This window comes from Tamandua tetradactyla, chromosome 2 (assembly GCF_023851605.1).
Source record: "Tamandua tetradactyla isolate mTamTet1 chromosome 2, mTamTet1.pri, whole genome shotgun sequence".
NCBI classification, from domain to species: Eukaryota; Metazoa; Chordata; class Mammalia; order Pilosa; family Myrmecophagidae; genus Tamandua; species Tamandua tetradactyla.
Window position 1 is genome coordinate 36656046 of NC_135328.1, and position 22589 is coordinate 36678634.

The 22589-nt window shown below is 37.0% G+C and overlaps 3 protein-coding genes across 15 annotated transcripts in view; 2 read left to right on the forward strand and 1 right to left on the reverse strand.

Moving 5' to 3' along the window:
• Window positions 1–15316, forward strand: part of PSMD5 (proteasome 26S subunit, non-ATPase 5) — a 28185-nt gene extending 12869 nt beyond the window's left edge. The window contains exons 2-11 of one of the 4 annotated variants that reach the window (XM_077143385.1): window positions 18–162; window positions 1176–1289; window positions 1686–1814; window positions 3397–3506; window positions 5117–5259; window positions 6045–6236; window positions 7435–7544; window positions 7906–8046; window positions 12171–12194; window positions 15077–15316. In XM_077143385.1, coding sequence (XP_076999500.1) covers window positions 18–162; window positions 1176–1289; window positions 1686–1814; window positions 3397–3506; window positions 5117–5259; window positions 6045–6236; window positions 7435–7544; window positions 7906–8046; window positions 12171–12194; window positions 15077–15091 — 1123 coding nt within the window. In that variant the 3' untranslated portion in view covers window positions 15092–15316. Of the gene's footprint in view, window positions 1–17; window positions 163–1175; window positions 1290–1685; window positions 1815–3396; window positions 3507–5116; window positions 5260–6044; window positions 6237–7434; window positions 7545–7905; window positions 8047–10387; window positions 11229–12170; window positions 12195–15076 lie in introns of those variants that run through there. The other 3 variants (XM_077143366.1, XM_077143372.1, XM_077143378.1) reach the window with 3 other exon arrangements.
• On the reverse strand, window positions 11308–19252 carry B3GALT9 (beta-1,3-galactosyltransferase 9). 9 transcript variants are annotated; one of them, XR_013168593.1, is made up of 5 exons: window positions 19126–19252; window positions 18798–18939; window positions 17661–17773; window positions 15596–15622; window positions 14284–14385 (listed from the first exon to the last, which is right to left on the reverse strand). XR_013168593.1 is itself a non-coding variant. In XM_077143402.1 (4 exons), the coding sequence occupies exon 4, from the start codon at window positions 14749–14751 to the stop codon at window positions 13819–13821; it is 933 nt and encodes a 310-aa protein (XP_076999517.1). In that variant the 5' UTR covers window positions 14752–15622; window positions 17661–17773; window positions 18798–18939; window positions 19126–19252; the 3' UTR covers window positions 11308–13818. The 9 variants fall into 9 exon arrangements, 6 of the variants coding, with proteins under 6 accessions (XP_076999517.1, XP_076999524.1, XP_076999508.1 ...); XR_013168594.1 differs by having other exon boundaries at window positions 14371–14385; window positions 15591–15622; XM_077143402.1 differs by having other exon boundaries at window positions 11308–15622.
• A 44-nt stretch (window positions 19253–19296) lies between these two features.
• Window positions 19297–22589, forward strand: part of FBXW2 (F-box and WD repeat domain containing 2) — a 41916-nt gene continuing 38623 nt past the window's right edge. For both annotated transcript variants that reach the window (XM_077143483.1, XM_077143491.1), the window contains exons 1-2: window positions 19297–19340; window positions 19443–19551. The gene's annotated coding sequence lies outside the window, so the exon portion shown is untranslated. The remainder of the gene's footprint in view (window positions 19341–19442; window positions 19552–22589) is intronic.

Consider the following 22589-nt stretch of genomic DNA (forward strand, 5'->3'; position numbering starts at 1 on the left):
TGTGGTATCTTATTCAGTGAACAGACTGCTTTGTGTGTATCCATTCTGGAGAGATTGCTTCAAGCTGTGGAGCCAGTTCATGTGGCACGGAACCTTAGAGCTGACCTACAGAGAGGACTGACTCACCCTGATGATTCAGTAAAAATCCTCACTCTGTCCCAGGTATGAAATGTTAATAACAGTTTTAAGGAAGGAACCTGCACTTAGTGACTACTTGCTCTGGGCTAGGGTCAGGGCTGGATACCAAAAACAAAGATGAGAAAAACATAATTCTTTTCTGTCCCCGAGGGAGTTCCCAATCTAATGAGGAAGACAGGTGTGTGCATAGCTAACTGTAACCAAGGAATACAAGCTAAAGTAACAAGCTCCATTAAATACCATCTGAATCATTCATTCAGTAATAGTTCAATAATGACTGAGCTCCTTTTACATGCTAGGCATTGTGTCATTTGCTATTGGAGCTACCAAGATGGATAAAGCCTATTATTTCCCTCAGTTCTCCTTCAAAGAGCTCTTAATTGAAAGGAAAAGATTCCCATGTGTTCAAACAGCTACTGTGTACTATTGTAAACCAACACATTAAGATTAGAATCTCATATCCTCGTAGCAAAAACATTCTCCTTTTTGAGTGGATAGCTGATGCTGAGGATTATTTTAGGAGCCAAGCAGTTATCCCATAGATGCTCAACCACTGCTTTTTCTTTTCTCCTTTACAGTATTTATTCAACAAAAAAGGGTAAAGTTAATGATTTATTCATGGAGCATTTGTATGCCAGCCACTGTAATAGGTGCTTTACCTATTTCATCTCATTTAACCTTGAGATTTTACCCTGCAATTAATTATTCCTATTTTACAGTTGAAAAAGCAGACTCAAGTTATAATTAATTTGCTTAAGGTTGATACAACTGAAAATTGACCGAAGTAGGACTTGTACTTAACCTGGTCTGGTTTTCACTCCTGACCTGTCTGAACTCTTTATCCACTGTTTTTTTCCTTTCAAGGATGTGAGTACCATATGTGTGATTTGGCATTAATGAATTTGGGCCATTCTGAATTTTTAATGACTTTATAACTCATAAAACACCTGCACACTAAGAAAATTTGACCATCATATGTTCACATGTTGCTCTGCTTTGAAAGAGTTTTTCTGATTATTTTCTGCTCATTTTTTCAGGTTAGAAGAATTGTTGAAAATTCTGATGCTGTTACTGAGATTCTAAATAATTCTGTGTTACTAAAACAAATCATATATTGTATTGGTGGAGAGAATCTATCTGTAGCTAAAGCGGTGAGTCTGCTAGAGCCATTAACTTAAACATGCAGAAACTTTTGTATCCTAAAAGACAAAGAAAGGCTTTCTGAATTGAGAGGTGAAGGTTTAGAGTGGTTGGTGTGAGTAACCAAATTTGCACCTTCATGTAGGTAGGTGGTATCAGCAATGGTCTTGGAAGGAAATACTTGAAGATCCCTTCTGTTTTCTAGGATACATGTATCCATGTTATCCATCGTTGGGGGTACCTTGGGTTGTTTGATAAGAAGCAAAACTAATATAATTTGTTTTTTGGGGGTCTTTCCAGTTATAAAAAATAATACCAAACTCTTAGTGAATGCTCATTTTCATGTCAGTTTTATGAAATTGATATTAATATTCTATATTTTTGTCATTCTTTTCTTTTTTCATAAGGCCATCAAATCCCTGTCAAGAATCTCACTAACCCAAGCTGGACTAGAGGCTTTATTTGAAAGCAATCTGCTGGATGATATGAAAAGTGTAATGAAAACAAATGACATTGTTCGATACAGAGTATATGAGGTAAAATTAAAACACTTTCTGATACCTACAATTCATTATGCATCATTTATATTGGAAGGTAGGATCGTTCATTTAACATGCTTTTATTCAGTACATTAATATGGTTTAGGCCCTATACTAGATGCTGGGGATAGAAGGATGAGCTCCCAACATAGTGTGTGAGATAGTCACGTACAGAAAATATTTACAGTGCAGTGTAAGTACTGTGATAGAGGAGATACCGTTGGAACCAGACTGAAAAAATTAGGAGTGAGAAGAATAAATGACTCTCATTTTCCCTAGCTTTGTAGTGACTTGCTGTGCTAAAAACCCCACATGCATTATCTTTAATTCTCACAGTGAATGCTATAATTACCTTCATTTTATTGATGGTTTAACTGACCCAAAGCCACATAGCTAATATGCTAATAGGCATTTATATTTAGAATGACCCCCTCCATAACTTATTTTCTCTTTAAAACACTTTAAAATACTTTGCATGTCTTATACTATACTATCTTAGTTTTCTGCTTCTCTAGCTGTGTCTACCCAGTCTCCTGAGAGACTCATCCTCTCCTGAATCTTTAATTGTTGGAGGGCCTCCAGGTGAAGTTCCAAGCCTTGTTCCCACTATACTCTATATTCATTCCCTAGGGGATTTTATTCGTCTTATGATTTCACTTCCCATTATACTGTGACACCTTTCAAATTTGAACCTACAATCCAGCACTCTTTTCTGAGCTCAGACCTTTATATCGAACTATTTACTTATTGTTGCCCCTTGGACATACTCTAGGCCCCTCACATTTATACCCAAGCTGAATTCATGATTTCATTCACCATCCCCTGCCTCCAATAAAAAATAGCCACAAGCTGGCCCTATTTCACATTTTCACACAATGTTTGGCAAGTCAGAGATGTTGAGCTCATTCTTTATGAAACTTGGTTCTCCTTACTTGCTATCCATTCAATCACCATTCCCTGTCTATTTTACTCAGACCCATACATTTCTCTACATCTGTACAACTGATACTATTTTTCTCTCACCTGGGCTACTGCACTTGCTTCCAAACTAGTCTTCTCTCATCCATTTTTATCACTGCCACCCCTGTCCATCTTCATATACAATAAGGATAATCTTTTTCAAAATCCCAATCTGGTTCTTTCATTTCTGTACACAAAAGTCTTTAATATCTTCCCGTATCTCTCAGTAGACTCTCAAGCCATACTTGTTAAATGAGTGAATGATTGACTGCCTGATAGAATACTTGAATAAATGATGAATGAATGAATCTGAATAAATTAAAGGATTTTTTTTTTAATTAATCTGTTTGTGGTTGCTGATTCAGGTTTTGTACCTGAAAAACAGGTACCTGAAAAAAAGGAATCATTCTTTTTTTTTAAAAAAAGTACAGATACACTCAAATATAATGGAATAATTAATTTCTTATGTGTTCAATGAACTTTTCCTACTTTGAGCTGACAACAGATTTTTTAAAAATAAGTTATTACATTAAGTACCTAGTTCCAAATATAACTTAAAATCCAATAGGTTGGGGACTTTCTTGACCCTTCTGCTTTTTCTGTTTTTTTTTTCTTTTAGCTAATTGTAGAGATATCTTCCATGTCACCAGAATCTTTAAAGTACTGTACTACCAGCGGACTGGTAACCCAGCTCCTCCGAGAGCTGACGGGCGAGGATGTTCTTGTCAGGTGTGTTGACTGAGAGAGTTCTTAAAGGAAAATATTCTCTTTTAGAGGACCAGGAAATAACTATGAGACTTAGAGTGATCTTTCCTATTAGAGCCTGTACCCAGGTTTTAATCTTGTAACTGATGCATGTTCTGGAGAAGGGGCCTTTAAAAAATCGCTCAAGTTATATCATGACAACATGCTAGAACTTTGAAATGCTATATGTGACAGTTTAACTACTTTCAATTGACTGTGTTCCTTATTCCCAGACACTTATGTTCTTAAAAAGTTGTAAACACATGGTAACTGTCATTTTGTATTACATAACATTTTATCATATACATTTTTAGAATTGTTAAATAATAGTACTATGACAGATAGAAGCATGGGCTTTTGAAAATGAGAAAGAGTTGGGTTTGAATGTATCTCTTCTACTTATTAGCTGGGACTAATAAGTTTAATTAGTTTGACCTGGGACAAACTATTATAATCTACTGCATCTCAATTTGCTCATCTCTCAAATGGAACATGAGCCCTGTAAATAATCTATTGGTAGGATTAAGTGAATTGACCATAGAGACCAATTCAGTGGCTGACCTAGGTACTCAAAGATATGTCAGTTACATTCTCTTCACTCATGTCTCCCTACTCCCTACATCCCCTTTGATATCTGCTTTTTAATATTTCCTATTATATGAATATAAAATGTTCCTTTTTAATATTTCATGGTTTAGTAATACATCCTTATTGTTGAACACCTGATTTGCTTCATGTCTTTTTCTATTATAAATAGCACTATACTTTGTGTATAAAGTTTTTTTTCCCTCTTAAATAATTTTCTGATTGTCCAGTGTTCTTTAGCTATGATTGACTTTGTTAAACTCATATATATAAATCATTCACCAGTTACATTGTGTCATAGCACTTGAGTATCTTGACCTAATAAGTAAATTTTGTTTAATCTTTTTTAGCTTTGTGTCAAATTTTATGACATAGAAAGAGCCCACAAATAGTCAATATATGTAGGGTCAACTGCAAAAATCTTTTTTTTTTTTTGGACATTTGTGGAAATTTCATCAGGTTTCGGCATTTATTGCTTTTTATTGTTTTTTTTAAATTATAATTATGTAAGGAATGTTCCTTTTTTAAGAGATGCATACTGAGTTATGTAGGGGTAAATAGCAAAATGACTAGGATTTGCTTTAAAATAATCCAGGAAAAAATGGAGGAAAAAGGAAATGAAATAAGTGAAGCAAAAATCTTAGTAACTGTCTAAACAAGGCTGTGAGTATGGGGGGTTGTATTTTACTGGTCTCTACTTTTGTGCATGTTTGATATTTTGCAATAACACAAAATTAAAATCTCTTAGAGAAAGTAGGTTGTAATGAAATCAATAGGGCCTTAAATCAGAAGAGCGAGATTTAAATCTCAATTCTGTCATGTAATAACAACATGATTCTGAACAAGTCACTGCAACTTTCTAGGCCTTGTGTTCTTATAAAAAAAAGAGATAGGATTATTGACCATTCAGAATTTTGGGGAAGAATTAAATAAGATGACCATATGAATGCAATTTATTAACTGTTATTGATATGAAAGATCTCCTTATTTTTGCCCTCCTGACATTGCAGAGCTACCTGTATAGAAATGGTGACATCACTGGCATATACTCATCATGGGCGACAGTACCTTGCACAAGAAGGAGTAATTGACCAGATTTCTAACCTAATTGTTGGGGCAGATTCAGACCCTTTCTCTAGCTTCTATTTGCCAGGTAAGAAACATTGGTGTCTGTGAAAGTGGTGACGACTGTATCTGAGTTATCTCAAATAAGACAGGCCAGGGATTATTTTTCTTAGAGCCAATTCCTTTGAGAAGTTGCCTGTTTCCCCTTGATGGGGTAAAATCTTTTGCTTTGAGAGCCATACACTGTTTATTCTGACTTTCTGGAAATACCAGTTCATTCAGAGCATTAGGATAGTTTTCTTCTGAAGCTCAGTTAAAAGGAACATAAATATGAATACTAATAGTGACATTTAGTATATTTTTCAGATTTGTGAAATCTCTGAGTTGGAATCTTGATCTAATGTGGGATCTACTCCAGCCATTGTTTTGGAGAATTGGTTGACTAGTCTTTTTTGAACAGTTTCAGAAATTGTTGATTTATTCCTTTCTTAGATAATCTTGCTTATTTCATTGATGAATATCCTCTTTAAAAATGTCATCCTCTTTAAAAATTTTGGTGTCTTTCTGATAATAACATCAAACTTGCCTCCCTATTATTTCTGTCTACTGATCCTTGTTCTTTGTTTTGCCTCTTGTCATATGACAATGCTTCAATATTTGGACACGTCTCCATTGATCTGCTGAGGTTTCCATATTCTTATGACCACACATTACTGGTCCTTTGGTATCTCTTTAGAATTTCTAGGCAGTACATCACCCTAACCTTTGTCCTCTTTCTGGCTTGTAGTTCATTACTGTTCTAATGAAAACATAGGACCCACTATATGTGCTGTCTTGCTCCTCTTTTATAATACATTTTATAACTATCTGTAGGGTTTGTGAAGTTTTTTGGAAACTTGGCTATAATGGATAGTCCTCAACAGATCTGTGAGCGTTATCCTGTCTTTGTGGAAAAGGTCTTTGAAATGACAGAAAGTCAAGACCCTACCATGATTGGTGTAGCAGTGGACACAATTGGAATCCTGGGATCCAATGTAGAAGGAAAACAGGTTTTACAGAAAACAGGTTGGTACGACTTGCATTGGTTTTCTTTAAGGATATCTTAGTTTTTGACTAGGGTTCAATATACAGTATATGTTCATTTGCACGTAGGTGGAAGCATATTGTAGAAATTTTACAGGTCTTTTTAACCATGACCTTGGTCTCATCCCTAAAAAATCTCTCTTAATTACTACTGCTATTTTTTAACTTTTCACTGTTCAGGGGTTTTACCAACGACCTTGGTGGGATGAAACACTTTTCCCCTCTCCATCTTCCTTGAATAATATTCATGGTACAAAGCCCATGGGCTTTGGAGTCAGAAATTGGATTTGTGTCCCAGTTCTCTGAGTTATCTTTATGACTTTCATTTAGCCACCTTGCATCTCTAAACCTTATTTTTCTTAATTATAAAGAATATGACAACTTCTTCTCAGGGTTGTTGGAATTAATGAAAAAAAGACATTTATTTTGTATATTTAATATCAAGGAGGGAAAGGAAACAAAAATTGGTCACAAGATTTTATATTGAGTGATGCTTTTAGTGGGACATCCATGAGTACCTTTTTAAAAGCACTATGAGTTCTACAGAAAAAATAATAGATAGCAATGTTTTTAAAACCTTGTAAAGTATGTATGTTGAAAATTAATATGCAGCTGTGGATAACAGCTAACATCCTTGTAGTTGTATGTAGTTTTTCTTTTGTATGCTGTATGGTGGGGGTCACATTTCATTCTTTTTCCATGTGATATCCTGTTATTGCAGTACAATTTGTTGAATCTTTTTGGGGGGGTATGCATAGTGCACAAGCTGGGAATCAAACCCGGGTCTCTGGCAGGCAAGAATTCTACCACTGAACTACCCTTGCACCCCCTGTATATACTTTTCTAAGTGCTTTTACCTCTAACATGTAAACCTTTTACAGTCCTGCAAAGAACACCTTATTACCACTCCCATTTTACAGATAATGTAGCTGAAACTTAGAGAATTTAAGAAAATTTTCTAAGATCATACAGACTGTGGGGCATGTGTGTCTCAAACCCAGGTCCTTTAATTCTAAATCCTGTACACTTTGCCATATATATAAACACATCACATATGAATGTGTTTTTAGGCCTGTCACTTTGTCTCTGACTACAAGTTTGTTTTTGTGTCAGTTTATGTTGGTAGGGGTTCATAGTAAATGAAACTATACTTAAAAATCTCATTGTTATTTCTTCAAAGGAACTTGCTTTGAACGTTTGCTCACAAAAATAGGACATCAAGCAAAGAATGCCTCAACCGAGCTAAAAATTAGGTGTTTGGATGCAGTTTCATCTCTTCTGTATTTACCGGTGAGGAGATTGGGAAATTTATGAAAAACAGTGGGATATGTTTGAGAGAATAAATTTGTAGGAGTCAACATAATACTCCAGTAGAGCTGCTGGTAACCCATCTTGCTTTCAGGGATGCAATGAGGAAAAGGCCAAACATAAAGTATTAGAACTGGAGAGGATCCTGCAGATTTCTTAACCCCATAAAAAACCTGGGGAATGTTTGTACTGGATCAGAGGAAGAGTGCTACACACTTAGCCAAGATCACATAGCACCTTAGTGACAGAGTACCATCAGAACCCAGATTTCCTGACTTCCAAATGAGTGCTTTTCTTTATATCAGATAACCTTGCCATGAGATTTTCCTTTTCTGTCCTTCAGCCTGAGCAGCAAACTGATGACCTCCTGAGGATGACAGAATCCTGGTTTTCCTTTTTATCTCGGGATCCACTGGAACTCTTTCGTGGCATCAGTAATCAGCCCTTCCCTGAACTACATTGTGCTGCCTTAAAAGTGTTCACAGTAGGTATCTTCTTTTTTTCCACAGTGTTCTTCAGGGACTCTGCCAGTGAAACACATGAGTACTTACGTTGAGCCAGTCCCTGTGCCATGCTCTGGTGAACACAAAAGCATACTTGTTTTTGCCCTATACTACCTTATAGGCTAGTGAGGGAGATAGATGTGTAAACAGATTGTTTCAGTAAAAGGTATTCGGTGCTATAAGATCACAGAATAAATTCCAGGCTTCTTATCTGCTATACGAACAAGCTCTCTTTTGACCCAGCCTTTTTTTCTGCCATTCCCCTGCCATTCCCCTTCTGGCACTTAATGCTCTAGTAATACCAAACCACCTGTTGTGTGTCTATGGACTTCTGCTGTGTTCTTTGCATCCAGAATTCTTCTCTAACTTTGCTTTTAACTCCATATTAATTCTTCAAGGGTAAGTTCATATATCTCTTCAGTAAGCCTTGCTGAAACCCACAAGGTTGAGTTAAAGTAATTCCTGCTCTCATACTTTACATTCATTCAACAAATATATATTGAGTTTCTTTTTTTGCTAGGTGCTGTAGATTCAGCAGTGAACAAGATATACAAAGACCCTCCTTTTCATGTAGCTCACTGACTAATGAGGGAGCCAGACAGTAAATATAGTTGTACAGTTAATTAGGAATTACAGTTGTGGTAAGGATTATGCCTCTGTGTTCTATTTACTGCATTATGTTGAAAACACTTACTGCTATGTCTCACCTGTTAAACAAAGTTTGTTGTTAGGCAAGACCATATCTGATTTATCTTTCTGGCCCCAGCACTTACCATGCTACCTGGGCTCATAGAAATTCAGAAACCACTTTTATCAGTAATGGGATCTGAGGCAGCACAGTTGGCCTAGGCTGGGTGGGAACAAGAAGAGTGGAGAAGAAAAGTCCTTCCTAAAGGATGTGATAAAGGATCTAGGTCTTGAAGGATACAGATAGTCCTATCAACTTCACAAACTTTTGTTTTTAGACTAGTTCATTCTTGTAGATGGTAATTGTAATGGTCATTTTGGCTTATACATCAGTATTCTTATTATTATTTTGTTTCTGCCCTTCTACATTATGCTCTGCTCCATCAACCACAGATGTAGAGATAGTTGATTTACTGGTTGGGATAGCTGTTTTTATTTCTGTCCACCCTTCATCCTTGGGTGTTATTAAGTAGACCAGTATTTTTCAAACTTTAAAACTTGGGGATCTGATTAAAATGTTGATTCTGATTTAGTAGCTCTGGGGTGGGGTCTGAGGTTCTGCATTTCTAGCATGCTCCCAGATAATGCTGATATAGTTGGTCTGCAGAACATTTAAAAGGAAGAGGCTAGGCTGTAAGCTTGATTATTTGGAATTAAAATATAGTCGTGAGGTTTTTACATTATAAAAGTTGCTTATTCATTATTTTAAAATTTGAAAAAGACTACGAAGTAGAAAATTTTAAGATTATTCATAGTTATAACTGTTTGGTGTATTTCTTTTTAGTGTTTGCATGAATGTATTTTTGTAAAATATTTAAAATATACAGTCATACCTGTTACTTCTACCCAATCCCATTCCCCTATGTGCCTCCCTTCAAGTAATCATTATCATGAATTCAGGGTTTACAGGTCCATGCATGATTTCAAACTTTTACTGTATATGTATCCTTAACAAAATATAGTATTTTACATATTCTTAAACTTCATATAGTATCATGCTGTTCATAACATTCTAAAATTTGCTTTTTCTCTTCAACATTATGTTTTTAAGATTTATCCATATTGAAAGATATAATTACAAAGTCATTAGTATTTCATTGTATAGACACCACAGTTTTATCATTCTATCAGTGAAGATTTTGATAGTATCTATTAAATGATACTGTAATAATATTCCTGATAATATCATCTTGTGCATACATTGAGGATTTCTTAGGGGTAATCTCTTTTTTTTCTGCTGTTGTAATCATGCCATGTATAGAATTTGGATCAGCTTTTTTCTTATGACAGACTTACCCATGTTATTAACTGTTCTTTGTATACTTCTTATGTTTATTTAATTTTTTATTGCTTATATATCATAATTTTCTTAACCATTCCCCTACTGTTAAACATTTAGATTGTGATTTTAATCTAATATGCAAATATGATGAACATATTTAAATACAAGGCTTTTTAATATTTAGGATTGTTTTAAGTTAGATTACCAAGATGGAATTTACTTAGACAGAAAGTACCATTTTTAAGGTTCATGTTGCCAAATTTCTTTCTAAAGTATTGTACCATCTCATTAACAAACTTAATTAACTTCTTAAGGCTCAGAGAGAATTGTGTTCTTTCTGCCTTCCATTTCAGGCCATTGCAAACCAACCCTGGGCTCAGAAACTTATGTTTAACAGTCCAGGTTTTGTAGAATATGTGATAGACCGGTCTGTGGAACATGACAAAGCTTCAAAGGATGCCAAGTATGAACTAGTAAAAGCACTTGCCAATTCCAATACAATTGCAGAAATCTTTGGGAACCCGAATTATTTAAAGCTCAGGACTTACCTGAGTGAAGGTCCATACTATGTGAAGCCTGTTTCCATGACAGCAGTGGAAGGAGCTGAATGATTTCTTTTTGAATCTAATATAGAGGACCATTTATTGACTAGAACTTCAAAGAAATTTGTCTCCGTCTGCATTGTGTAAAACTGAGACTTTCCTCCCTCCAGAATTATCATGGAATATACATAATTTTATCACCAACATTTGTTGTATTTCTACATTGATATATTGTATGGAACCAGGAGTTTTGGTGTGCATTGAAAGCAGGAAAACTTGGTCTTAATTAAACCATATATTTTTCAGATTTCTTTGCCTTAATCTTTGCAACAAAATAGAAGTTACATGGTTCACCTCCCAGAAAACTTCCATGGATATACCCACTGTCTTATTAAAAATCTTCTTAAAGTAGAATAGAACTAAATTATTTTGGAGTTCTTTTCACAACTTTTTTCCCCTTTTGGTGCTTTTTTCCCCTTTCAGTCTGCTTTCAAAGACTTGGACATAAATATGCTTTGAAAAATAAGTAATATGGAATCTTAAAATTATGTTCTGTATGCTAAGAATAAATAATTTTACTAAGTTCTCCTTTGATTTTTAAATTACTTTTATTCCTTTGAAAAAAAGACATGAAATAAATCTAAACAAATGTTTCCAGTGTTCTTTTGATGTTTTTTTTTTTTTTTTTGCTGGGTTTCAATGAATTTTACTCTGTTGTGGTTTGCGGGGAGAGCATGTGATAATGTGTTCATCAGAAAGGCCCCCAAGCTGTCATTTTATTTATAGGTGGGTTGTCATTGTTGATGATTTGCCTTTAATTTTTCAGATCTATAAAATAAATCATGAGTTGCAAACAGAGTAAGTCAGACTGACTCCTAATAACCAGAATCAGAAGGAAAGGAACAATAGGTATAAACAAAAATGTCATCTCATTCACTTTCAAAGGTTAATCTTCCTTCTTTTCATTGACAAAAAAATGTTCCACCCATTTTCCAGAGCCCTTTTTTTCTAAATGGCAAAGCACTCTTTCTGTCCAGGCACCAGTACAAAGGCTCCTGCATGAGCATGTTATCAGAGCCTGACAGTTTCAGAATCTAGAGATAAATTTCTTTTAGGCCATCAAGAAGTTGATAAGCCATCCCTGCTATGTAACAAAATTGTTCTCAAGTGCCTGGAATTCTCTTGTCCTCAGATTCATTGTTTCTCCTCCACGGTCTCTGGTTTCTCTGTTTCCTTTTTTCCATGTTCCATACTGACCATTTTCCTAGTGTTGATTTCATTAATTAGGCCTTAACCAGCTTTTTCCTCGTCTAAGAAACATTCTTTAAGATGACTTTTGCTTAATCTACTTCATGATGTTGATTTTATTCATTTAAATGAATAAACAGGGTGCCCTTTGTTCTTATGTGACCTACAAACTCATTTTGGTTTTTGGAGCACTGACTTTTTCTTTTAAATACATTCATGTAATTAATATACATTTATTGACTGCCTATTGTGTGCTTGGCACTGAAAACAGAAAATTTACTATGTATTAGACATTGTCTTAAGTGCTAAGTTCATCTCACTTAATCTTTCCATCTCTATTTTACAGATGAGGAAACCAAGGCTCAGAGAAGTTAAGTAGCCTATCCCAAAATCACGCAAGTAGCAAGTGGCTAAATAGAAAATTAGAGTGTATATTAAGTGCAGAGATAGAAATAAACACAGAAACACCTTCCCCAGACTTGAGAGAAAGGGAAGGTTTTCCAGTGAAGGAAACACCTAATCTGAATCTTAAAAAACCAGTAGGAGACAGTCAAGAGAAGAACAGGGGAGAGTGGAATAGCAAGCAGAGAGAATGGCATGTATAGATATGAAATCAAGAACATGTTTAAGGAACTAAAAGTAATTCAAAATGAGTGAAGCTTAGGATTTAAAGGTGAAAATTGAAAGTTTTCTTTATTACTACTACTGATAGCTACCATTTCTTAGCATCTACTTATGCTAGCCGCATGATAGGCATTTTCCTGTTTGATCCTCATAATACTATACAAGTTAAGTATCATTTTGCAGACAAAGACATTAAGATGGAGAAATTAAGTATGTCATACAGCCCAGGGCTAGAATAGTAATCTGGCTTATTGAGGGGGAGTCAGATCAGTTCCCTTTTGTTACTTGGTCAGATTTTGTAGCTAGTAATAGTTAATTACTATTGAGCATTTACTGTGCACTAGTCAGTGTTCTAAAACCTTTTCACATATGAACTCGTTGCTATCTTCCCACTCCAGGAGTTAGGTACTGTTACTGCCTTGTCTACAGATAAGACCTGGTTACACAGTTAATAAGTGGAGCTAAGATTTGAACCTAGGCTGTTTAACTCAAAACATGTTTAAATTAAACACTGCCTTTTCCTGTTACTGAACTTTTACCAAATCAATGTAAGCACTTGACCTATCTCATTTAGTCCATCAGCCCTACAATATTGATTTGGTAATAAACTGAGGCTTTTGTAAAATTTAATAACATCCAAAAACATCATGCTAATCAATATATGGCAGGGGTTTTCAAGGTGTTACTTTGGGAACACCTAAAATCCCAGGAATCTCAGGATGGGAACCATTGTTCTAATGCCTCGTCATTAAACAGAAGAAATGATAAAAAGAGTGTATATGTAACATGAACTGTAAATCTGTTGTGCCCATCTGTGAAGAAGAGCCTGGTTAGTACTTGTTGAAAATTGTTTTACAAAGAGATCCAAGTCATTACACTAGTGAGGTTTAAATTAATTTAAACTAGGTGACTGATACCTAGAGATTGTTTATTTCCACCACCTAGATTACCAACATGTTTCCTGCTTGCAGATGAGACTAACATTTTGTTATAAAAGTTCCTTATATAATGTTTTCCTTTAATTCTGAAGATTCTCAAATACCAATCACCACTGCTATCACTGAGTCATGACAGTCCATGTAATGTGATAAAGTACTCACAAATTATAAAGAGAAGTAAGATGTTTGGTTATAATTAATATTCTCCCTTTTCTGAAAGGAAGGTTTTATTTTGAAAAGAATCATGCTACATCACCTTAAATGCCATAAAATGAGATCTCAATAAGATCTAGTACATTGGAACACTATACATTTTACAACTTGGTAATTGCAATAAAAATGCAGAGAAACTACGTAAAACACGAGGAAGAAGGTTTTCCATAAAAGGGTAGAAGGTGATTTCAAAAGAACAGACCAAAAAATAAGGAAATCCTAATCACCAAAATACATAGCATTGTTTTTTATGGTACCCACATGAAAACGTTTAAAGCTGTCAAGGTATGTCAGAAGTTTGCAGGAAATTAGCCCATAATAAATTTTAAACAGAGTACATTCTTTACCATCATTAATTTCCTTCCATGCCAGGAGCATTTTGGGTTCTGTAGATCCTAAGGAAGTGAAAATGAACTTATAGCAACATCTGCTGTATCTGATGTGCCTCTTTCCAGAAAACCTTGAACTGTGGATGGGTGTAAGGCCAATGAATTTAGCGCAAATTCCTACAAATACATCAGCTGGCACCATAATGGGTACTTCTTTGGAAACCACATACATCATCCCAGCCACATCCTGGGACATTATAAAGGCCTCACCACTGCAATAATCTGGGTAGTACTTTCCTGGGTACTCATTAAGAGGGATGAATTCTTGACTGTGAGGATCTCTGTTGGGTGTATCCTGATGGATAACTCTTCCTACATAGATATCTTCAAGGAGTTCTTTCAAATTGAGAAGATAGTCCACTAAGCTTGGTAGATTGACAAACATTTCTTCATCAACCTTGAGAATGAATAGGGCATTAGGAAAGAAAGTTACAGCCCATTGTGTCATGGCAATAATTTTCAAGGTTTGGTTCTCAGAACTGTCCAGAAAGATTCCTTCAATTATATCATTGTTCTTAAGAGACTCTTTGTCTATCTCTTGCTGGGTAGTTACCAAAACAGGCATTCCCAAAGCAAACAGTGTGAGTATGGGGTGCCCCCGGACACTAGTCACATTGCCCCAGGTTTTCCTGATGAGATCCCGCCTTGTCCCATCTCCTGGGTTACTGAAGATTAGAGAAAGCAAAAAAATGTTCTTCCCTTTACACACCTCTGGCTGACTCAGGATATAATATCTGGAAAGATTACTTCTTAAGGGTTCCATGTTCAATTTTCTTGCCTTATCCTTAATTTCAGTAACTTTCCTATCTACATAAGGCAAAGAATGCAGAAAGTATTCTAAAAAGTCAGCCCCAAAAAGCAAGGCATGAAACAAGATGACATTAAACAGAATGAAACACCACTGGTGAGTCTGAAGTCTGCAGAATATCACCTAAATAAGAAAAGAATGTGTTCACTGAAGCTACATCCCCATTTCTGTCTTTGCCCCCATGGAGCCCTATGTGAGCCTCTATGGTAGTACTTAGCAGTACTATACTCATTTTAAGTGTTTGTTTATTATTATTAATATTATCTTTCTCTCTCTCTAGATGGTAGTCTCCTAGACAGAAGCCATCATGTCTAACTCTTTTCCAGTGCTGAGTCCAGTGTTTGGCACAAAGTAAATACTGAGTAAAATGTTAGTTGGTTGTCTGCTTGCTTGTTTGGATGGAAGCCTACTTACTATATACAAGGCACTCTATTAGAAACTGGGGAGGAAAGGGGAATAAAAAAGACATGGAAATAAAGTAAAAAGTGGCATCATTGTAATAAAAGTCCATAGGAAAATACATGATGCTCTTTCTTGAATTGAAGCACTTGAATTAGTTTCTTCTCTAATTACAAAAGATTGAGGGCCATTTTTGCATGTAGTGGTAGCTTTTGTTGGCCTTTGCACACTGGCTACACTCTTTTTATATTCCTTTAGTATGACTTTCCAGTTTAATCTAATATTGAATCAGAGTCTATTTTGACAGTGTTCCCTGATCAGCTGACATGTTTGTCAGTATGAGCAGATTTCTGTTGTTTGCATAGCACTCCTCCAGAGATATAGGACAAACTTACTTCACCTTGTCAAAAGAGCTGGAAAATTTCATCTGGAAAGACAAATAGGGAAGATTAAAGGAGTTCAAATCTCTATTTATTGTAGCTTTGAACAACAAAACCTCCCATAATAATAGTTACCTCTTACTGAGCACTTGCTATGTGCCAGGCACTGTGCTAAGCAGTTTACATATTTAATTAATCTAGCCCTGTAATATCTCTTTTCAGATAGGTTATCCCCAAAATTAAGTCGAGCATAAGAATGGTTTAGTAAATTGCCCAAGATCACATAGTGAGTTATGGGGTAAACTATGGCCATGATTTGAACTCAGTCATATTCCAACGCTCATTCTTAAGCATTGGAAAATCCTGATTCCCATCTCTATTTTTCCATGTTCATTGAATAAGAAAAAACAAAACAAAACCTCCTGCAAATGTGGTCCGAACACCTTTCTGCTTTCTTAGTGCTGATGATTTGCACATTGAAGAAAATTCAGCCACCTCAGTCTGTTTTTATAGATAGCATTGCTTCAAAGATAAGAAACTTACCTGCATGTTGTCTGGGAGCAATTTCAGGACTTTGCAAGTTATTGAGTCCAGATGCCAAACTATGCCTAAATGTGTCTCAGCATAACTCCAGTCTAATAGCAATTGAAGTGAAGTACTTTGTGCCTGAAACTTTAAGGATAAGGTTTCTTGCCAATCAACCTGAGCTTTTGGCCTAGAATACCTGCTGGTTGCCTAGGAGAGTGAGTGCTGATCATATTACAGCTAGAGTGAATCCAAAACAAAGAATAGAAAAAGCAAACCTCTTCAAATGCTTCCAGTCTTGTGCACCTCATGAAACTGACCCCTCACTTTTGTGCCTATTCCTGGTGAAGTGTTTGTTGGATGATCAAAAAACAGCTCACCCACACATCACCTGTCCACAGCATCATCACAAGAGGAGAAATGCTGAGCAAGAGGTTTTGGGGTACATCTCAAGACAATGAACAGTTGAAATAATTTCTGCCTCCTGGTATGTGCACATGCAAGAAACTAAACATCAAGAAATACTTGCTATCTCCAGTTGGCAGTGAGGTTTTGTGTGTCTCCCTGGAAGGGATGCTGAATTCCTAGAGTAGGATATGCAAACTACTAAATCAATTGTCAGGCATCCAAACTACTTCCCCCAAGGAAGTCTACCTCAAAATGGAAAGAAACATGTAGTTCATTTTAGTCTGAACTGAAGAAACTAGGCATTTGACATTTGTTACCTCTGTTGTTATCTTGGAACACGTGTGTAGGAATTATCCCAAACAGCATTTCTACTAGAAAGTTTATTTCATGAAAAGAAACACCATCCAGGTGTATATTCATGTTCCCATCACAAAAGCAGTTATAGTGACCATTTCACCTTTTTCTTTTCACGTATTGCTCTTCCTATCTGCCATTCACAGCAGGTTTTGTAGTTATTTAACTAAGAGTAACTCATCACATTTAAAGTTGGCTGTCATGGTCAGATTTATGTGTCCACTTGGCCAGGTGGTGGTGCCTGGTTGTCTGATCAGGCAAGTGCTGGCTTTTATATTGCTATAAGGACATTTCATGGGCTTAAATTGTGACCACATTCGTGGCATCCACAGTCAAGGGGAGTGTCTCCTGCAATGAGTGATGCTTAATGTAATCACCAGCAGGCTTTTAAGGAGGATTCAAAAGAGACAATCACTTTTCCTGCTTCAGCCAGCCAGCCTCTCCCGAGAGTTCATTAAGGATCTTCATCGGAGCTGCCAGCTCACGGCCTGCCCTACAGACGCTGGACTCTACATCCCCATGCTTACATGAGACCCTTGAATAAATTTTATATTTACAGATATCTCCTGCTGATTTTGTTTGTCTAGAGATCCCTAGCTAATACACTGTTTTCTCAACAATCATCATGTGAACCTGGAGATTTTTACAAAGTGGGAAAACCTAACCTTAAAAAAAAACCATCCAAATGAAAGTGAACTTTTACATATATTCAATTCAGCAATTAGGTTGTGAGTAACTAAATGCAAACTTTTATTTTGCCATTTTCTTTTCATATTGTAGAGCCATCCTTAAACTTACACAGTTTGGGTTCTTTGTCCATAAGAAGTTCAAACAATATTGTCTCTGGGTCCATTCCATCTGGAGTTTTCTGAATTTGCTTCATCAGATCCCTGCCATACTGGGTTAAGACTCTGTTGCAAAGAGATTTGTGTGTTTGGTTTTCTTGATTACTTGCTACTACTACCTGTTCCTGGAGGTTATGCGATCCATGTACCTCAGTCTTCCTAAATTTTCTTAAAATGTTGTCATCAGGCAAATTCTGGCTTATAGTGGTTTCATTCTCTACCAAATCAAGTTTTTTTCTCTTGAGCTCTGACTTTCAGGACCCCATACCTGGCTCCCACCCCACAAAGTCAATTTCTTGCATTTCAAGTACCATAGATGGATTCAGGATACATGGAGACTTTGCTGTGCTGTACCACTAGCTGGACGTGTAAATGTCTTTGTGTTATGTGTAAATCATAGGACAGCATTGTCCAATATGGTAACTATTAACCACACGTGGCTGTTTAAATTAAAATAAAAGAAAATTTCAAATTTCATTCCTCAGTCATGTTAGAAACATTTCAAGGGTTCAATAGCTACATAAGGCTATTGGCTGCCATACTGGACAGCACTGGTATAAGATGCATGAGGGGTGTGTGTAAATATGTGTGTGTGTGTGTGTGTACAAGTGGTTTATGGCCTTTACAGAGAGACCAGGATAACTTACACTCTAAAGTCCACCTGGGTTGAAAATCTATGCCAGTGAGTTACTGTGATCTTAGGCAAGATCCCTAAACCTCTTTCAGCTTCAATTTTCCAATCTCTAAAAATGGGGCTAATAGTAGCAACTACCCTCCAAGATTGTTGTGAGAAATGAGACAATACATACAAAGTGCTTAGAAGAGCATCTGGCACGTAATAAGTATACACAGTTTTAGTTCTCAATACTAAAAGATTTACATGCTTCATCTCCTTCAATCCTCAAAACAGCCAGATGAAGAGGGTACTACAACTGTTACCCAGATGAGGAAAATAAGGCCAGAGAAGTTCGGTAACCAGGCCAAGGTGAAGATCAGAGGGTGGAAGGGCTGGATTCAAATCTTGATAATGTGACTCCCTTCTTTCTCCCATACATCTCTTCCCCAGCCATGGCCCCTCCCTGCTCCTTACCTTGCTTTATTTTTCTATTTAGGACTTGTTACGGCTTGCACCATGGCTTTCTGGTTATTTGTTTATGTCTGCCTGACCCCACTAGCATGTAAGGTCCAGGCAGTCAGGAATTTTTGTGCATTTTAGTCACTAACTCCGGTCCCTAAAAAAAAAACAGTGTCCGGGATATAGTAGGTATTCAGTGGCTTTGACTCTGGACACGTCGGTCTCAACTTCTGAGTCATAGCGCCCCCTCCTCTGTAAAGTGAGTATAATGAAAAGTGCCACAGAGTTGGCATAAGATCAGATTGAATGGAAACACGAACGCGCTATATAAATTCGGATATACCGTACGGAAGAAAGCTTTGGTTAAGGGGCACCAAATATAAGCCTTCGGACGTCCGTCGCAACCCTCCCACTTCTCTCTTCGCCTGGTGGAGGCCGGAAGCGCAGTCGCTTCCGCTGGGCGCCGCGAGGCGGAGGGTCGCGCGGATGTGACGCAGGCAGCGCCGGAAGCCGCTATCCCGTGAGGTTGCGGTCCCCAAGCGGCGGCTCGAGGTCCAGGTTTGTGTATAAGGCGGGGCTGGGTCAGCGTAGGGGTTTTTGGGCGCTGGCGCTTCTGCTGACCCGCCGCGCCACGGGCTGTTTGCCTTTCTCTCTTTGTAGGCGCCATGGCTGCGGAGCGGACCCGGCCGCTGCGAGGCTCTGGTGGCCCGAGCGTGCCCAGTCGGTGTGAGCCCGGCGCGAGGTCCCGGGCCCCGGGGCGCTCGCTCAGGTCAGTGCCGTGCGTAACTCCGCCCCGGGAACAGGGAACTTGGGGACGACTAGCGTGTTGAAGGGATCTGGAGTTCATTTTAGAGATGGCAAAATTGAATCTCGGAGTTTCTGCCTCTCTGAGTTATCTGCAAAATGAGTTAATGATGTCCTAGAACTACCTTAAGTTTGAAAGATGCTGAAGTGTGGACAGGTCGTTTATGAAGTAGAAAGCGCTGTTCTAATGTGAGGGACTGCGCCATAATTGTGGGTATACATTTAAACATGTGTGTATGTGGATTGCTGCTTAAAATAAAGCAAATATCCCGGTATTAATACTAAATGATAATAGTAGCTGGCATTATTTTAAGCTTACGGTGTGCCGGGTACTGTGCTAAACGTATTATACGCATTATCCTATTCTCGCGAAAACCCTTGTTTGTAATGCTCTTCGTGGTTACATTTTACAGGTGAGGAAACTGGGTCTGAGATAGGTGAAGCGATTTGCCCAAGATCACCCAACATCAAGTGAAGCTACAGAGCTTGTTATTTGTAAATATTTGTGTGCTTTCAAGGAAGTTTTCTTCTTTAACCGAAAAACAGCATTTTAATAGTGTATATTCACATGATTTGAAATTCAAAGAGGTGTATGATAAAAAGAGCCACCTCAACCCTGTTCCTCCTCTCTTCAGTTTTCTGAGGCAACCAGTGTTAACCTGTTTTTTGAGTATTCCAAATATATTTTATACATACATAAATTTATAGATATAATCCACATTTTTCAAAGCCTCTGTACTCCTTGCCTGCTGATGATGCTTGATAAAAAAAGAGAAGGAAAATAAAACATCCCCCACCAAACAAAACAAAACTAAAGCTTTGTCAGGGTCAGGACGTGGTGGAAGAGGAGAAGAAAACTCCTTCAGACTTTTACCCAGAATGCCATACCTCTAATAAGACCTAAGAGTATAAGTTTTTGTTTTGGAGGGGATTGAGGGTGAGGTGTTGGGTCTGCTACTTCATATGGAACTCTGAGAAAGTTCCTTCACTACTTGGGCCTTAAATTTCTTCACATATTAGTTAAGGGCAACAGTAATGATACTTTCTTTCCAAGGGATAGTAAAGATCAAATGAAGTAATGTTTATGAGTAGTACTTTATCTTTTAAAGCCAATACAAATATGAGAGTAGCCTAAGAGCACATAGGAAGTTAATGGCTGAACTCAGACCTTTCATCTCCCAGTTTAGGAGTCTCTGCATCATACCACCCATTTCCTCAGAGCTTTTGATTGTTAAAATTGAGAGAAGGTGGCAGGTTTAATGTTTAGTGTGAGGTGGGGAAAAATTGCCATGACAACAGGGGAGATCATAAGATTGAGAGTGATGTTAATGAAAGTATAGGCTATTCTATTAGTCTAAACTTCATCACCACAAAAAGCTTTCCTGTTAAGCATTTATAATAATAAAACTAACAAGAAGTACTGTATGAGTTACTGTAACTGGGCACTGTGCTAAGCATGTTCCTGCTTTGTTTTATGATTCTCATAATCCTCAAAATAGGTGAGGATTCTATTTTAACACTTGATGAAATTGAACCTTAGAAGTTAGTTGAACATGCTGGTGCTCACATAGCAAGTGACCAAATCAATGTAAAATACAACAAATTACAAAGCTTTTTCATTTACCCTATTCTCCCTGTGTATACAGTTGTCCTTGACTGTCTCCAGTAAGCTCAATGTTATGGAGGTAGCTGTTCCATTGTTGGAAAGCTCCTCCTGGTATTGAATTAAAATCCTTCTTCTTGTGGTTTTCCCCTTGGGGCCTTTGTCCTGGTACATTACATTCCTAGAGTGGCTCTCTTTAACAGTACAGTTTGAATTGGTGAGCTTAAAAAAGTAGCTCTAGTCTCATTTTTTTTTTTTTATCTCCTTCAAAGTTAGATGATTTTTTTCAGAAAAATTAAAACTTTTAAAGTGCATTCTGTAGAGTTTATGGGGGTCTTCTTTATTTAAACAAAAAAATGCCCTTTTCAACAACAATCAGATGAAGAACTGGAATATAGCCTTTCATAAGGTGTTGAGCAGCTTAAAGGGCAATCTCTAGTGTAAGAGTATGAGAAGAAATTCTTATTAGAAGTTAGGAGGATATATAAATCTCTTCAGTTTTTAAGAGATGCTCATTGGAAAGTTTGCCCTATACTCTTCAGTGGTGTTGTGGTCATATTAATTTGGCATATTGTAGGATGACTCTTAGTTATTTGTGAATGATGGGGACCACGTTAACCCTTATGATTTTATATGGATATTATAAATGTGCCTTGTGACCATTTGAATAACAATCCAGCTCACATACATGTAAGTATCATACAGATATTTGGCATTGCACTTTCAGGTGTAATGGAGGCAGCTCCCCAAACTTTTCTACATAAGAAATGATTGCAGGGCAGGTTTTCTGCGTGTTTTTAATTGACCTATGGTACCAGCTGTTGCAAATCTTAGCTGTTTGCAGACTCAAACATTTGAGCTTTGTCTGGATTCTGTTCCCCATAGATGAAAGTAAAACATCTGGGAGGGCAATTCTGTTAGGAGTTAGTTGGTCTTATCCCCTGGATGGTCGGGTTAGCCGCTTTCAGTCCCACCTCCCTACCTCCCAGTTAGTTAGTGGTTGTGGCATTGTGTACATATCACAAAAAAGGATTTTGTCTTTTTCTATGAATAATTATTTTCAAAAGGAATTTTCTATAAATGTTACAGAGGATTGTTAAGATTCAGAGGAAGAAGAGGGCTTGTTATCTTTTGATAAGCTGACAAAATTTTTGGTGAATTGATTTTTTAGTAGTCTAGAAATGCTGAGAATAAATCAACAAATTCTGCTTAGCCCAAACCCAGAGACTTCAAGATATCTTGAAATCCAATTGCTGTTACAGAAACCAAAACTATTGGTTAGCAGATGGGATGATTGGAAAGGTTTGGTCATTTCTACTAATAAATTAGACTGCTTCAGTCTGATTGGATTCTTGTCAAATTTGATATTGGAAACTTATTATTGAAAATGATTTTTACTT

Excerpts from the sequence above, each read along its gene's own strand:
- B3GALT9 (XM_077143433.1), bottom strand. The coding sequence starts at position 14,751 with ATGGAACCCTTAAGAAGTAATCTTTCCAGATATTATATCCTGAGTCAG.